Here is a 16,376-nt window from a genome sequence, read left to right on the forward strand (position 1 = left end):
TAGCTTTGGATTAGTGGTTGTATGATCTGTGGGGTATCTTGTTTTGATATATATCTTGTGGTGTTATGTCCGGGATGTATATATTGCGGGGTGTTACTGGGAGTGTAGTATGGTAGATATCGGAGTATGGTGTAGAGTTGCCCCAGATATAGAGATGGAGATCAAACATGCATGCTGTCAATCATAATCCTTAGAAATGGATATCCTCGAAGGTAATCAATATTGATGGGCCGATGGATATCTCGAATAGTGAAGCCCGAGGCAACCACTCCCGTCTCGGCAAGGAAATAACCGACCGAAATGCGGGGATGAAAACACTATATATCCATTGGCCTTGTTCTACACCCAAAATCTTACTCTATACCCATAAACAACCTGGTCAATATCGGTATATATACGATCACTACTATAATTGAAATGCCCTTCCAATCCCGCTGGCAGATTGACGTCCCCGATTGTCATCTGGCATCGCTTCTCCTCACCTCCCCCACTCATCCGCTCTCCAACTCGCACCGCTGCTTCGCCGAGGCTGCTCGCCCCGATACGCATTACTTCACTACCCATGGGTTTCGTATTTGGAGTCAGCGGTTCGCTGCCGGGTTGCGCCGTGCCGGGTTGAAACCCGGCGATCGCGTACTGCTGTTCTCTGGCAATGACCTCTTCTTCCCCGTCGTCTTCATGGGCATCATCATGGCCGGCGGCGTCTTCTCCGGTGCCAATCCCACTTTCGTCGCGGGCGAGCTAGCCTACCAGCTGCAGGACAGCGGTGCGACATACCTGCTTTGCGCAGACGCCAGCCTAGACACGGGCATCGAGGCGGCCCGCTTGGCGGGGCTCCCCCAAGACCGCGTGTTTGTATTCGACAATGCTGTGTACGACGGGCGGGGGCAAGGCCGCCTGGGCTGCCGCCACTGGGGTGAGCTCATCGCGTCGGAGAGCGAAGCGACCGGATTTGCGTGGGACGAGCTGTCCACCCCCGAGGCGGCCCGCCGCACGCTGGCCCTCAACTACTCGAGCGGCACGACGGGACGGCCCAAGGGCGTGGAGATCTCGCACAAGAACTACTGCGCCAACATGCTGCAGTGGAACCACCTCTTCTACCAGGATCCGGACTGGAAGGAGAGGCAGAGCCGCTCTCGCTGGCTGTGCTTTCTGCCCATGTACCACGCCATGGCCCAGAGCATCTTCATTGCTGCGGCCATATCGCGTGGCGTACCTGTGTACATCATGCCTAAGTTTGATTTTATCAAGATGCTCGAGTATACCGACCGGTTTCGCATCTCGGATCTCATTCTCGTGCCCCCTGTTGTGGTGGCGTTGGCGAAGCATCCTGTGGTCAGGAGCGGTAAGTATGATTTGAGTAGTGTTGAGTCGGTCGGTAGTGGGGCGGCTCCTCTCGGACGCGAGGTCTGTGAGGAGGTCGAGAAGCTGTGGGAGCCGGGACGGATTAATGTCAAGCAGGGATGGGGTATGACGGAGTATGTTGAGCCTCTTTCCCCCAATTTATGATCCTTGCGACCTCCGAGTACTAAGTGAGACAGAGCGACATGTTCGATCCTCGGATGGGACCCCACCCAGAAGAGCTACACGGCTTCGGTGGGAGAGCTGAACGCCAACTGCGAGGCGAGAATCATGGCCGACGACGGAGTGACCGAGCTAGGGCGCAACGAGCGCGGTGAGCTCTGGGTGCGAGGCCCCAATGTTATGAAAGGATACTGGCGCAATTCACAAGCCACGCAGGAGACTTTGACCGAGGATGGGTGGCTGAAGACGGGCGATATCGCCTACGTCTCCACAGATGGCAAGTTCCACGTGGTTGACCGGAAAAAGGTACTTGACTCTACTACGTGACCGGGAATTCAATGAGTAGAGGCTAACAGAACCAGGAACTGATCAAGGTGAAGGGCAACCAAGTCGCCCCGGCCGAGCTGGAAGCCATCCTGCTGGAACATCCCGCTATTGCTGATGTTGCCGTCATCGGCGTTACTATGTAAGTTGCCTACCTACCCGAAATGAGGCAATCGTCTAGTTGGTACTAACAATCGGTAACAGGAACGACGACGAACGGCCCCGAGCATACGTAGTATTGAACCCCGGCAAGACCGCCACAGCGCAGGACATCACCTCGTTCATGGACGGAAAAGTCTCCTGGATCAAGCGCATCACGGGCGGCGTGGTCTTCCTCGACGCGATCCCGAAGAATCCCTCCGGGAAGATCCTGCGGAAGACACTTCGCGACCAGGCACAGAAGGAGATTCAGCAGAAGACTGGTGATGTCCGGGCCAAACTATAAGTCCACGCACAGCCACTATAGAGATTAATTTGGGGGGCCCCTCAAGGGGTGAAGCTATACACTGTTTATACTCTGGCGGATCAATGCGGGGTATTGATTCGAGCACATAGATCGCGATTGTATTAACCCATAAACCAAGTAAAGTATGTGAGAGGTGTACAAGGTTCAAAATTGCAGATTGCCAGTAAGAACCAGAATCTGCTTTTTGGGCAGGAGGGGCCAAGTGTTTGCCGATTAGGTTGCATTTACTGGCATGAGAGCTCTTCACCAATCAAAAATCATTAAAAAGTCTTACCGGTAAACAATGGGTGCTACCATGGTCCAGGTAGCGGTGAACACCGAGAAACTGTAGGATACTCTAGCCTATTGACTAGTGATAGGCCTCTAGTACTGGGTCCCATTAGTTATTCCAAGCCAATGTCGAGAAACGTCAACCTAAGGACAATCGTGCTCGATGACTTGCCACTGACTCTGCTGATTGAATATTTTTTTTCTTTGCTGTCATACGAAACGTAAAATTTCTCTCAGAGGTGTCACTTGCCATCGAATGAGTCTTCATGGATCTTCCCTTGCGTCGCGGATGGACAGGGCTGCGAACACCCAGGGCACGCCCGCTAGAGCGGCAGCGACATCGGGCAAAAATGAATCAGGCTGGAAAATCTGGACGGAATTTGGAATTCCCATCGTCCATATTAGAGTTTTGCGCTGATCGACAGGCTGCATGGGGGCGACCCGGTTATTTGGTTCTGGGAGGGGGAGGGATGGCATAGACCAGTAGTTAATCCCGATCAGAGGCGATTCTATACTGTGATAAGTTAGATCTGATCAATTCGCTCCCTCAGCCCGATCATCGGTATTTGTCACGGTGCCCGAGAGATGCACGGTTCTCACCGCCACGTAGGCGAATTGCATCTCGTTGGATGGGGAGGAACCCACGACTCGGTCGAATGAATTGGCGACCAAGTAGTGGGAATGATGGAGATGATGGGATCATCAGTTTGGGAATCTGATAGACCGTGTATGGCCGAGGTGGAGATGGATGGTCGACTATTTGGACAATGGCGAGCTGATGGCAAGCATGTCCCCACCAAGTCCGATCGGACTGTCGAAACCTTGACTGCCGAACAGCAGCGGGATTAGAGACGGATCTGCAAGCAGGGAAAGATGAGGGGGACGTGTCGATCCGGACATCTTGGCTGACTGAATGATGGAGGGGAAAAGAGAGAATATTGAAATGAATTATTGAAGCAGGAGAATACTCGGGATGGAAAAGTCCAGTGATCGGGAGTCACGGGATTTGCCCTTGTTTGTTCGGTTCATTTCCCCCCATTGAGACTTCAATTGTCTCTCATCCGGAACTTCATCCAATTCCAACTTGGATCCTCTTCCTTCAATCACAATTTGAAACAATGATGACTGCCTATCATTAGAGCGATCGATCTCACTGATCGAGCCTCATCGGACCACCCCTTAGGGATCCCATCCAGTCAGCCAGCCTTACATTAGGCCGGGACCCGCTAAACCCCGTCTAACGAACTAGCGGGAGCCTGCGAGGGTCGACGGCGGTGGCGCATGCATTCCACAGCTGAACTGCTTGGACTTCGACGTTTTTTTCCGACCCTCGGCCCCGCCCCGGTCCTATAATATTGGATGATATGATAGATGGTGGTGCACTCGTGGATCCCCTGCAGCGCAGCAGGACTCGTGGCTGATCAGGGCCCAGCTGGACTGGGAGGGGGCGCGCGCCATAGACCCTCCTCCCTCTTCATACTAGGATTGTAGACTATTCCCTCAAACGGATGGGGTTTCACACTGTGAGATCTTCCATTGTCTCCGCATGGTAGGGGGTCTTGGTTCCCTTGGGTTTTTAGTGTAAAGAAAAGTGAAATTCCCTGCGGGTCACAAGAGGCGCAAGTCAATGTCTTTTCGTGGTCTTGGGGGGGGCTGTCTGATCTGCCTCTGATGAGTTTATAAACCTACCCAACGGTCGTTTCCTCTTCCCTGTTCTCGTTTGATAGGGAAACAGACGATTTCTTTGTGCTATTGCTCCCTGGTTAAAATCCTTGATACCTCCATTAAGCTTTTAAGACACACATATACCAACGGGTCCATACTTCACCTTGATCTCTTCCGAACATCGAAAGTGTCACCATCGCCATCACCATTGCTATTCTGCCCAGGGCTCCACTGGTGCATCGCTACTACGGCTTATAAACTGATTCCATTACGGCCTGATAGGCAGCCGAGATCTCTCTCCACCGCGCAGGAGACCAACGGCGATGGGCCGTGAGCATGGTGACTGTGTCCCATCTCCCACTATCCAGAGTTTCACACACGGGGTCCTCTATCCCGCGCTCTGCGTGATTGGCATTGTCCTTCTTGCGCGACGAATCAGACACCACCGACAGCGGAAGTACCAGCTCCCCGAGAAGAGGCGACAGGACTCACTACGATCCTCATCTCCTCCAGAAAAGTCCGGTGGCGACATGTCTGCAAGTCAGGGAGCAGCGGCGCCCTGCATCAAGGACCCTTCCCACGACGTGATGACGACGACGGCGGCGACATCATCCTTCCCGTCTGCCTGTGATATCCTCCAACCGCTGTCTCAGTTGACCCCACTGCCCTCCAGTGGCCATCTCGCGGCCATCCTAGGCCGCGCAAAACAGCCCACGCATCCTGCGAACGAGAAGCCAGCAGGTAGCCCCGGCGGCGATCCTGTAGCCAGCGCGGGTCCGAGTGACCACTCGAGACCGTCGACCTCAGAGACCCAAGCCAGTGACCTGTCTGGCGGCGGGAGTGATCAATCAAGCTACTCTGGGCCCAGGGATTCGCTACCGCCGATGGCGCCTACACCGACTGAGTGGCGGCCGGTGGGAAGCCTAGCAGGTTACTCCTCCCCCTCCCACGACGACCACTTCGATGAATCAGAGCTATCGGGCGAGCCGGCAGGCCCGCGGCCACCGGTGCAGAAGAGTCGCCAAGTTGTTCAGCTACTCCATGATGCTGACGAAGAAGGCGTGCGGACATGGAGACGGCTGATGGTCGAGTATAGCTGAAAGTGGATGACGAGCTGTCCAATGGGCTGATGCGGGATGGATCCTTCATCCTTCTAGGTTTGTTCCATTCCTTTTCCTGCATCTTAGGTTGTTATGTTCTTTTTTTCTTTTCTCTCATTTTAATTTCCCTTTTCTTTTTACGTTTCCAATTTTTCTGTCTCCCTCTTTGCTTTCATCCTTTCTGTTTTTCTCGCCTCTTCCCTGTTCTTCCGTGTTGTCCCTTTTCGTGCTCTTTTTCCGGGTGGGGATTTGACATGAGACTACCTATTTTGGTGTTGGGCTATGGTCTGTGGCGGAGATGAGATAGGCAGACATAGTACTGGGTTGGTACTTGGTAGCAATGGTGGCCGATATTATGTATGCCGATGATAGTATGATTCTAATGATTGCGCCATCACTTACTGTTCACTTATATTCGATGTTGAAACTGGAATTCAATTACTTGCTCCAATATACGCACTTCACAACTAAGTATGCACCATTATGTCCGTAAAGTATCCAGCTGAGTCATCAGCATTAATTGCTACGGATCTAACCCAATGCGGTAAAAACGTACTTCATCATCATTGGACTCAGTCCGTCCAGCATGATGCCCAACTGTCTCCCTCTCACTCTCTCTTCCCCTCTTACGTCCCTCCCATGATACCCTCACGACACCAGCATACTCTAGGAGGATCGCCAAAATGACACTCACCACATATCCCGTCTCCGCCGCAGATTCGCCCGATCTGACGGCGCTCTCCTTATCGCGCCTCGTGCACCGCCTCGAGCTCAATCTCTTGGTCCCAAGCGCGGATCTCTCTCCGCTACGCCAGTCGGAGTATCAGCGCATGCGAGTTGGTGCTGTACGTTCTTCCCTTACCTACTGTATCCTCGCGAGTCCCGCGCTCCCCTGGAGCGTATACAAAGAGATACAAAAAGCCCCAGAGCTAGCTAGCTCCGCCAGCCCCCAAACCAAGATAGAACCCATCTAACAGAAACCAGAACATAGCATTCGCGCAATCAACCCTCACCTCACTCGAACGCGCCCTCCCAACGATAAAAGCCCCCGACCACCGCAACGACCTCCAGACAGACCTCCTGCTCTACCGCCAGACGCTCAAGAAACTGCAAGCTGTCCTCGACGAGATCACCACCGAGGCGGAGACCCTCCGGTCTGCTCGTCGCGGTGCTGCGGGCCAGGATGAAGGAGACGATGAGTCGGAGTCTGAGTCGCTGGATGGTGAGGATCTTTTGACGCCTGATGAGGGGAGTAGTACTTCTGGGGATGGGGGGCGGGGAGGGTTAGATGAGGAGGGTGGTGTTTCTTCAGTTACTGCTACTACTACAACATCGGCCGTACCAACAGCTACTACACAACCACCGCAAGCAACGACAACAACACAGCCAACCAAACAAGAACAGCCAGAACCAGCCCTCCCAACCCTCCGAAACAGATCCCACCTCCCCCCATCATCATCAACAACAGCCCCCACAACCCCCACAGCAACAACAACAGGAGCCAGAACAGGGACAGACCTCTTCCCCCTCCCACACGCCCAAACCGACCCAACCCCCTCATCAACCTCCCAAACCGAATCCCAACTCACAACAGACCGCACCACCCAAGAAGACCTCACCACCTCCCTCCTCTCCCTCGCCAGCCAACTCAAATCCTCCTCCCACGCCTTCCACGCCTCCCTCGAGTCCGAGAAATCCGTCCTCGCCCGCGCCGTCGACGGCCTCGACCGCTCCACGGGCTCCATGGGCGCCGCGGAGCGCCGCATGGGCACCCTGCGCCGGATGACGGAGGGGAAGGGGTGGTGGGGACGGATGATGCTCTATGCGTGGATCTTTGGACTGTGGTTGTTGGCTGTTTTGATTGTGTTTTTGGGGCCGAAGTTGAGGTTTTAACTCATTTATTTGTTTATTTTAGTATTTTTGGTATCTTTAGCGGTGGCTTAGCTTTTTGACACATATTTTTTTCTATTGGTATTATTGATGAGGTTACATCCATTGATCTTCTTTGTCTTTCTTTTCGCTGTTCCCTCGATAACCTGGAGGTCCGGAGGCGAAGTCGCAATCGACGTATGTAAATAGAACTACACGTACAGGCCAAGCCAAGCCAAGCCGAGCCAAGCCAAGACAAGACAATAAGACAGACATATCTGATATTCCACAATCCGTACAAAAACTCTGACTATGACAACCAACCCGGCATAACGCATAAGAAAGAAAATAGTTATAAAGAGACATGAGATGACGGTCCACGTCCTCTTGATTCAGCGCCGTCCTTCCGTCCCCCCAGTCGCCATCATCGCCACTGACTACAAACTCTGCGACGAAGACACCAACAGAGGGTGGGATATCCAGCTTGCGAGACCAAGATAAGAGAGAGAAAAGATATCGAGATAGATTGAGGGTTGGATGAATAGCCAGGACACGAGCAGGGAGAAAACATACAAGAGGGGAATGGAGAGAAAAAAAGGATTCAATAAGACAAGGCGGGTTGGGTTCTTCCAAGGTGATTGGAAAGGGAGATAATAACATATACGTTCGAGGCCTGGTTCGACAGGACCTTGAAATTGGGAGTCACAGATTACCCGCTGCTCAATGAGCAGAGAACAAAAAGGAAGAAAGAGAATTGAGAAAGGTGAAAAATAAAAACTCCTGCTCTGTGTCATGGATGGATATCGGTAATGCTGAGAACAAAGAGCCGGCTAGATATCATTTCAGGACAAAGGAAATCGGGGGGGAATTAGTAGAAAAAGGAATAGGAAGACAAATGAATGTCTCAACGCCAGGTTCTTCAAAATCAGACAAAAAGAAAAGAAAAAAGAAATTGCGACGAGGTATAAAATAATAAAAGAAAGCAGATTACAAGCCAGGTAGAGATAAACAAGACAGCCTTATTGGATCCGTGGTTAGATCAGACCACACAACCGCAAGTTCTCCTGGATGATGATATCTAGTGGCAGTCAGCATCGTCGGCACCAGGGGGAAAAAACATGAATATAAGATAAAAAAAGAGCACATACCATTTACCGCGGCCATGACGAAGCGAATCTGTGTGGTATCGGTGGCACACGTAAAGTGCGTGTAGATCTGCTTCTGCTCGGCTTGGTTGAGCGAGACGAACCGGTTGAGGATGTAGTCGCAGGCGGCGGCGTAGTCGGAGCCACCCTCGTAGTCGGGGAAGTAGTTCTTCATGGGGCTGACGGGCAGCTTCTCCTTGAAGCGGTCGATCTTGTTCAGGAACAGAATGATCGAGGTCTTGACGAACCAGCGCGAGTTGCAGATCGAGTCGAACAGGGTCAGCGCCTCCTGCATACGGTTGACCGTCTCATCTTCGAACAGCAGCTGATCGTACTCGGAGATGGCGACCAGGAAGAGGATGGTAGTGACGTTCTCGAAACAGTGGATCCACTTCTTCCGCTCCGAACGCTGTCCACCGACATCGAACATGCGGTATGTCAGGTCGCCGATGAGGAAGGTGGTCTCGGTGATACCGGTGGTCTTGACACGGGAGCGCAGGACATCCTGGTCGGTGGGCATGTAGTCGGGTTGCGCGATGCGCTCAACCGAGTCGAAGTAGCTAGACGCAGATTAGCACCATGGCTCGGGGAGTGATGCGCGGGACCAAACTCACTATTTGGCCGAATCGTTCAGCTGGTATTCGCGCGAGCGCTTGAAACACTCCTGCACGCCGGTGTCGCGCCACAGGCAACCGATCGCATTGCCAACCTCTGGGGGCAGGCTCTCGCCCTCGATCTGAGGCGGTTGCATGAAGACGGTCTGAACGTGATATTCGTTGCGGGCGTCCTCGAGGGGCAATTCCAGCGATTCCATGGCCTCCAGGATTACGCGCATCGACTGGACGGTGTTGCTGTAGATGATTTCCTTGAACGACTCGCGCTCGTCGCGCGAATATCCGCCCTCGTGGATGAGCTTCATCTGCTTCAGGATAGTGGACTTGCCCGACTCTCCCGCACCTAGTTGGATGGAACCGTTAGCCAGCCGTCCTCGCCCGCGCATCCGAAAGGGTCTCGCATACCGAGCAGGAGCATCTTGATCTCATTTCGCTGCAACATCTTATCGCGCTTGAGTTGGTTCTCAATCTCCTCGTTGCGGGCCTTGCCCTCCTTGTCCTCGGTACTCATACCACAACCCATGTTGGCGGCGTTGGACGAAAACGATAGGCGGGATGGAGATTGATAGGAAACGATGGGATAACCTCAAGTGAATGGCACAGAACTCAGTTCCGAAAGTCTATCGAAACAAATGGTCAGCGAAAAGGAATTCTCCGGTTTGTTGAGCGATATCGGGCACGGACGGCGAGTCCGAACGTGGCACGAGATGGTAGTCTCAATTGCGAGTTGTTCCGAAAAGAAACAAAAAAAAAAAAAAAAAAAAAAAACAAAAAACACAGGAGTTCTCCCAAGAAACCAGAGGTTGGCGATCGTCCAGACGCAAGGAGGTGTAATTTGATAGATCAATCGGGGGGATTGAGGGGGGGAGGGAGTTCTGAAGGGAGCACCCGTCTCATAGAATGAGGAGAAAGAGAGGAGAGAGAGTGGTCCAGCCACGACCAATGCAAGGGGAGACAGAACGGGCGAAATACTCACTGGGATGAGTGAAAGTCACTTGTTTGTCGGAGAGATGGGAGAATGAATTGACAAAAGCAGCAACAAGAGAAGAGAAACGAAGGGCGTGAAGATTACTATTACTAAGGGTGTAAGCGACCGCGGAGGACCGGAGAATGAAAGGAAGACAGCAAAGGGGAAATTTCAAAATGTCGACGCGCAAGAGGAGAGAGAGGAGACAGAGAGAGGGAACCGAGTGGACTAAGTAGGGTAAGGTAATACAACGTTGTAACGATGAAATGAGACGAAACCAAACGAAACGAAACCAGCAGACAGAAAAGGGAAAGGATTGATATCACCACGGGATGACGGTCCAATTGTTCCACCTTCATCCCAGGAGCAATAAAGACGGTCTGATTGGGAAGAGGGAAGGGTGGAAGAAAAGAAGTAGAAAAGAACAAACTATGAGGCTATCGAGAGTGAGGATGGATAACTTACCAACAGAAGGGACTCCAGGGAGTCGGTCTGGTGAGAGATCCAGAGAAGAAGTTGGGAAAGAAAGAGAGAAAGAGAGGAAGGAAGAAAGAAAGAGAGGAAGAAAGGAAAGATAGAGAGAGTGAAGAGAGTGAGAAAGAAAAGGAGGGTAGAGAAGTTGAACTAAGTCAGGTATCGTCAGAGAGGAAAAGGATGTCCGTAAGGTTACCGCAAAATTACACCCTGTAAATGAAATACCAGGATTAATTTCACTGGATCAGCAATAGGGGGTTGCGGAAGAGTCATGATTGGTGGAAGGGTTAAGGGGGTGGGGTGACAGGAGAAGTCACGTTAGCCAATCATGCCTCAGGAAGCCAACTTCCCCTTTTCATTAGAGCATCGACGAACTGATTCAGTCCGGGAATTCTGACTGTATCCTCTTGAATGTCGGCTGGATGATGAAAGACTGTCGGAGGTGTGGTCGACTGTGGAGTAGACCGTCTTATCTTAGGTCCCCTCCGCCATATCAGGAGAAGCGACAATGGTCTACTCCCCGGAAGGTGACTGCAGGTTTCTACTGATTCCTAACTGGGATAAGAACTTAATTTCCCGGCCGGTGCAGATCAGCGTGGCCTGCAGGGCATGAGACAATCCGTCTTGATCGTTGTTTTACACCTTCTGGAAGCATTCAGGGTGACGGAGGTCCCTCCCGCCGCCTCCTCTAACGGGCATTCCGGAGTATGGTGGACAGGAAACTGATGCCATGGAAGAATGATGATGATATGCACGAGGTGTTGTCTGGTTGGTGGTTATTATTGGTCTTCGGCATGGCAAAAGGGCCATCTTTTTCGTTTCAGTGCGCCACCACGGTGGAGACCAGATCGCCAGGCACATACTGTACTGAGCAGTCACCCAGGGTCCGGCGTGTGGACAGAACGAGGTTAGGGTTCTGGATGAGGCAACCTTAATGCACGCTAACCATTAGTGGACTGACTCATATATGGAGGAGGACTGAGATGGTCAATTGAAGTATTACATCTATGGACTGTGGCCACGGATTGGGGAGGAGTTTCTGGCATTCATATGGCGGGAGATACCTAAGGTACCGACATGGTAATCTTCTGGCAGAATGATGGTACTGTATGGTATGGAATCATCTCCACTTGGAACTGCCGTCGATCTTTCTTTCTTCTCCGCACAGAAACCATTTCCTGTTTTCCTTTCTTTCTTCTTTATCCTTTCATTCTTTTTGCATTTTGTTCATTGATCAAAATTAATCATTTCGAATTGAGTATTTCTTTCCCTTATTGCTTTGTCATGTAAAGTGCCCAGGAAGACAACTGACGAGCCACAACAGGGATCATGGATGGACCAAACCAGCGTGCAGAAAGGTCCATTCATCAGCACCCCACCCCCCACTCCTTATTCAACTACCTTATGACTACTGAATACTGACTAGAGAACTCGTATCCATGTATTCCTTTCAGGATGCTACCGCCGGATGTTCCTGTCCCTCAAGGTACAAAAACTGAATCCATGGTTCTGCTCCAGATGACCCATTGTCTATTGCTTCTAGTCGCCTTCGCTGGCGGACCCGGTGTCCCCAGATTATGGTACCTAACACCCACCCTTCTACGCTCGTTCTTCTCGGGTGGCGTCGTGGCGACATGACGCACACGGTAGTTGGGATCGTGATACGGAACCGCTATCGCCGCATGGCTCCGAGCGGGAGAAGCGCGATCGACTTATCGCTCGGAGGAATGTGCGACTATTGCCCCCAATATGTGGCATGGCGTACATTACGAGGGGATCCGTGATGCATCGGTCAATAACATGCATCGTTAGGATTGGATGAATAGATCGGATTTCCAGAAAGCGATTGACCTGTCAGAGATCGTCGCGGGCAAGCCACCAACACACTCGATGTATATTCTATAGTTCCCAAGGATCCCAACCGAGAGGGTTTATGAATCGACACGATCCCACTGAGGAATTAATTGTTCCTCCTCGGAAGCGCTCCGTCCCTCCCTTCGGGACTAGTATATAAGATACCGATCGGGGCCAGGGCTTCTCCACCCACACGGGCGGCATTGGCCGACCCTGAATGGCCACCCGAAGTTGGGCTGTGGGGCGTCGCGGTAAATAGACAATGTCCGATCTGATCTTCTTCTGCCCTTTCTGTCTCTGATCCACCATCTTTTGCGTTCAATCCCTGTAAACCGACCCCCAATCGTATTCTTTATCCCCGCGATATCGCCAATTTATCCAGCATGCACGAGATGTCGCAAATGGGCCCGAGGGGTGAGTACACACACCTTGCCTGTGATCAGAATCATCAACCCCTGGTCGGCTCGGCTCAGCTGAGCTCAGCTCACCCATCCCATCCATCTTGTCCCATCTCACATCACCCCCTCATACACCCAGACCCAAGTACGTATCACACAAGCGCAAGCTGACCCAACCCAGCCTTCAACCACGACCAGAGCCAAGACGCCGAAGCCGAGTACGACCGACTCCGCGATCTCGCGCGACAAGAAGCCAACAAGCGCGGATCATGTTTCCAACGAGTGCGTCCCTCTTCACCTAATCCGCATAACCAAAGGAACCGAAAACAATGAACACTAACGAGCACCCCCCGTGGATGATACACGATGTAGTCCCAAGAAGCCTACACCAGCGGCGACGGCGCGGCGGCCAAGGAGCTCTCCGAGCAAGGCAAGGCCCACGGTCGCAAAATGGAGGAGTACAACCGCCAGGCGTCGGAGTTCATCTTCCGCGAAAATAACGCCAACGGACGCGTCGAGGCGGATACGATCGATCTGCACGGACAGTTTGTTGAAGAGGCGGAGGAGATCCTTGAGGAGAGGATTAAGTATGCGAAGGCGCATGGGCAGACGCATTTACATGTGTGAGTTTAACCATATATTCTGGGATATGGAAAGATTACAGGAAGTGAAGAAAAGGATTCAACTAACAAATATAATGAATGATACAGAATCGTCGGCAAAGGCAACCACTCCACCCACCACGTCCAAAAGATCAAACCGCGCGTCGAACAAGTCTGTCGCGAACTCGGCGTGCAGTACACCACCGAGGAAAACGCCGGCCGCATCTACGTGAATCTCTCCGGCGGGCCGGCTCACATGCCTCCTCCTTCGTCCCAGCCGCAGCAGCCACACCAGTACCCCGGTCAGCAGCACCATCAACAACCGCACGCGCAGCCGCAGCCGCAGCCGCAGCCGCAGCGTCACAACCAGCAGGATCCGGTCGAGCAGGTTGTGCGGCGGGTTTTGCCGCGTGTGGTGCGCAAGTTGGAGAAGGCTTGTTGTGTTGTTATGTAGGGTTGGTTTCTATATACTATATACTATATATTTGTGGTTTATAGATCTTTGCCATCTTTGCCGAGGATGGATACTATTATGTGGAAGGTTGCTTTGTTATACCCTGATTCTATTACTATCTACTATCTTTGGTTAGTTGTTTGGAATATTGTGACCTAGACATACTCATGTCATGTCTTGTGTGTTATTCAAAAGATAAATAAGGATAGGATAATCAATTAAGAACCACTCGCCATGCAGATCGGTCGTCAGTCGTATTATATGTACATCCAGAACCACGAAGAAAGACGGACCGCATTTATCCAACATATACCAAGGTCCGTATAGTCTGTATTATCTGTCACCCTGCGTATCCGCCAGCGTCGCCTCAGTCATCTTATCCATGATAGCGCGGATCATGGCCCCGTCATCCTGGCCCTCGGACGGGTTCCCCCGCCCACTACGCCCAATCTCATCGATGAGCCCCAACGCCGTAGTGCGCAAGTCACGCACGACCTGCTGCGTGTGCGCGAAGCTGCCCGTGCTCTCCATATACGAGATAGCGTAGCGCTTGACTTCGTCGTCCTTGGTGTGCTGGCGGAGCATGTTGATGAGCTGGTGGTTGTGCGGGTTGGAGCGGATGCTGTGGATGATGGGGAAGGAGAATTTGCCCTCGGTGAGGTCCTCTGCGAGGCCCTTGTTCTGGGTGTATGTGAGGTTGGAGAGGTTGAGGTAGTCGTCGCAGATTTGGAAGATTAGGCCGAGGACGTTGACTAGGCGCACGCAGTCTCGCCCGGTTTGGCTCTCTGCTTGCATGAGCTTGATGGCGAGCCGGAAGAGGCCGCCTGTTTTGTTGCCGACCATTTCGAGGTATTCGTCTTCGCTGGGGCAGGTGAGGGTGTCGCGCCAGAAGAGGTCCATTCCCTGGCCGCGGTGTAGGTTGAGTAGCTCTTGGACGTAGATGTTGATTGCTTCTGGGTTGTTGAGTTTCTGGAGTTCTTGTAGCGCGAGGAAGTAGACGTAGTTGGCGGAGTTGATGGTCTGCGCGGTGCCGTAGATCTTGTGTGCCACAGGGACTCCGCGGCGAAGAATAGAGTCGTCTTCTACATCGTCGATTCTACACTAATCAGCCTCTGTATTCCCTTTCCCCTATCCCCTGACTTTGAGTTGAACTCACAATAACGACGCCGCATGCAGCATGCCCACCACTTTATTGATAATTTCAATGCTCTCGGCCGGCACCTGCAACCACACATTGAAGGCGTTGATCAACTGCCGTCGGATATCCTTGCCCGGGTTCTGCAGCATGTAGTCGTACGGACCCATCAAGATCCGCTCCTTCTCCGACGACCACTGCCCATCCCTGTATTTGGTGCCATCCATGCTCGAGCGGCGACGCAAGTGCTTACTCCGGATGTTACTATTCGTTGGTAGTCGGCCCTCCCCGTTGCCGTTGCCCGCGCGATCCACCTCCGGGATCGCGTGGAGGGGCTTCCCCTGATGGTTGACGTCCGTCATACCGGTGGAGCTCGTGCGCGGAGGGATGACAGGATGCTGATAAGGCGAATCTGACGGCATGACGATCGTGTTGACTAGTATAGGGATAAGGATAATCAAGGATTAAGGATTGCGTTGTTATGACCGAATACTGCGGGGTGGTTCCAAAGTCGGATGATCGACCGGAGCTCGTGAGGAGGGGTAGTGGCCGCGGCCATTTGCCCCTGCGTGTGTTCTTGTGATTGGCCCTTCACAGAAACCGGACTACAAGCTCCACATCCCAGTTTATGAAGAGATGCACTATCTCTTCGAAAAAATACGACAAATAAGTCCGAAGGAAAACCAGGTGGCTGGCTGGCTGAAATCAAGCTGGCGCCTGGACGCCTGAATCCTGGCGGAAAATAACAAACAGAAGTGGGTCTCACCGCCTCACGTGAGTTTGATTCCATCTCCGCCTTGATTTTCTCTCCATTCTTGAATCTTGATCAGGCAGTCTTGGATCGGATCATCGCTACGGAGTACTTAGTACTATCAACACTCGGGCTCCATCGGCAAGAGATCGTCGTGCTTGCCGAGCCCAACCTATTGACCATAGCCTTGAATTCCAAACCAGATCTCCGACCGGAAAACCAGCTATGTAAGGATCACGTCAAGGGGTGTCATGATTGGAGCCCAGCCTCCTCAGCCTCCTCAGCCTCCTGCATTAATTCGAAATTAGATCAGGCTGCCCCGCTCTCCTACCAATAACAGAGACACTGGTTTCATATAATTCACAATCGGACAAGGAAACAAAAAAACATAATCAAATAAACCAAATGGGGAAACTGGCGGTGAACTGATGGGGCCCAAATCTCCATCCACCCAGACGGCTGGGACGAGCTTTGACATCATCATCATGGTTGGCATTGTCTCCGAGATCGTGCTGAAGAAGATATGGTGGACAAAGACACCGGTGATGGGCGATGGTCGTCGGGGCAACGCGATGAGTGGATGGCCCGATGTGGAGAGAGAGAACCATCCATCTCAGCTGGAGCCTGGCTATCCTCCGATCCATCCACCAGCTGAAGTGGATCTGATCTTTCCATAGTATCCACGGCCGACTATTTGGTCCAGTTATCCTATCGTCAAAGGTGATTTCTTTTAGATTTAGCCTCTGAGACCTCCCAGTTCCTGG

General features: G+C 52.3%; 8 protein-coding genes across 8 annotated transcripts; 4 read left to right on the forward strand and 4 right to left on the reverse strand.

The window, feature by feature from the left end:
- The first annotated feature begins 119 nt into the window (after positions 1 to 119).
- P168DRAFT_286942 (acetyl-CoA synthetase-like protein) lies at positions 120 to 1,755 on the forward strand. Its single transcript, XM_024836462.1, has one exon. The coding sequence runs from the start codon at positions 418 to 420 to the stop codon at positions 1,507 to 1,509; it is 1,092 nt and encodes a 363-aa protein (XP_024697464.1). The 5' UTR covers positions 120 to 417; the 3' UTR covers positions 1,510 to 1,755.
- Positions 1,756 to 4,572: 2,817 nt separating this feature from the next.
- Positions 4,573 to 5,349, forward strand: P168DRAFT_278420 (uncharacterized protein; the record flags this gene model as incomplete). Its single annotated transcript, XM_024835691.1, has 1 exon — positions 4,573 to 5,349. The coding sequence occupies one exon, from the start codon at positions 4,573 to 4,575 to the stop codon at positions 5,347 to 5,349; it is 777 nt and encodes a 258-aa protein (XP_024697465.1).
- A 611-nt stretch (positions 5,350 to 5,960) lies between these two features.
- On the forward strand, positions 5,961 to 7,334 carry P168DRAFT_323925 (uncharacterized protein). Its single transcript, XM_024840754.1, has 2 exons — positions 5,961 to 6,194; positions 6,334 to 7,334. The coding sequence occupies exons 1-2, from the start codon at positions 6,033 to 6,035 to the stop codon at positions 7,240 to 7,242; spliced, it is 1,071 nt and encodes a 356-aa protein (XP_024697466.1). The 5' UTR covers positions 5,961 to 6,032; the 3' UTR covers positions 7,243 to 7,334.
- On the reverse strand, positions 7,289 to 8,065 carry P168DRAFT_25489 (uncharacterized protein). Its single transcript, XM_024834426.1, has one exon. The coding sequence runs from the start codon at positions 7,876 to 7,878 to the stop codon at positions 7,336 to 7,338; it is 543 nt and encodes a 180-aa protein (XP_024697467.1). The 5' UTR covers positions 7,879 to 8,065; the 3' UTR covers positions 7,289 to 7,335.
- A 187-nt stretch (positions 8,066 to 8,252) lies between these two features.
- gpaA (guanine nucleotide-binding protein subunit alpha gpaA) lies at positions 8,253 to 9,500 on the reverse strand (the record flags this gene model as incomplete). Its single annotated transcript, XM_024833188.1, has 4 exons — positions 8,253 to 8,296; positions 8,367 to 8,923; positions 8,978 to 9,320; positions 9,383 to 9,500. 4 exons carry the CDS (start codon positions 9,498 to 9,500, stop codon positions 8,253 to 8,255), a joined length of 1,062 nt encoding a protein of 353 aa, XP_024697468.1.
- A 2,856-nt stretch (positions 9,501 to 12,356) lies between these two features.
- P168DRAFT_25513 (Smr domain-containing protein) lies at positions 12,357 to 13,893 on the forward strand. The gene is made up of 4 exons (XM_024834440.1): positions 12,357 to 12,686; positions 12,852 to 12,952; positions 13,043 to 13,293; positions 13,381 to 13,893. The coding sequence occupies exons 1-4, from the start codon at positions 12,656 to 12,658 to the stop codon at positions 13,724 to 13,726; spliced, it is 729 nt and encodes a 242-aa protein (XP_024697469.1). The 5' UTR covers positions 12,357 to 12,655; the 3' UTR covers positions 13,727 to 13,893.
- P168DRAFT_263255 (FPP/GGPP synthase family protein) lies at positions 13,862 to 15,555 on the reverse strand. Its single transcript, XM_024834789.1, has 2 exons — positions 14,883 to 15,555; positions 13,862 to 14,822 (listed from the first exon to the last, which is right to left on the reverse strand). Exons 1-2 carry the CDS (start codon positions 15,281 to 15,283, stop codon positions 14,060 to 14,062), a joined length of 1,164 nt encoding a protein of 387 aa, XP_024697470.1. The 5' UTR covers positions 15,284 to 15,555; the 3' UTR covers positions 13,862 to 14,059.
- Positions 15,203 to 15,827, reverse strand: P168DRAFT_25644 (uncharacterized protein). Its single transcript, XM_024834516.1, has one exon. It carries the CDS (start codon positions 15,649 to 15,651, stop codon positions 15,319 to 15,321), a length of 333 nt encoding a protein of 110 aa, XP_024697471.1. The 5' UTR covers positions 15,652 to 15,827; the 3' UTR covers positions 15,203 to 15,318.
- Between the last annotated feature and the right edge of the window lie 549 nt (positions 15,828 to 16,376).

The sequence above is a fragment of the Aspergillus campestris genome (assembly GCF_002847485.1).
Source record: "Aspergillus campestris IBT 28561 chromosome Unknown P168scaffold_1, whole genome shotgun sequence".
Lineage (NCBI taxonomy): Eukaryota > Fungi > Ascomycota > Eurotiomycetes > Eurotiales > Aspergillaceae > Aspergillus > Aspergillus campestris.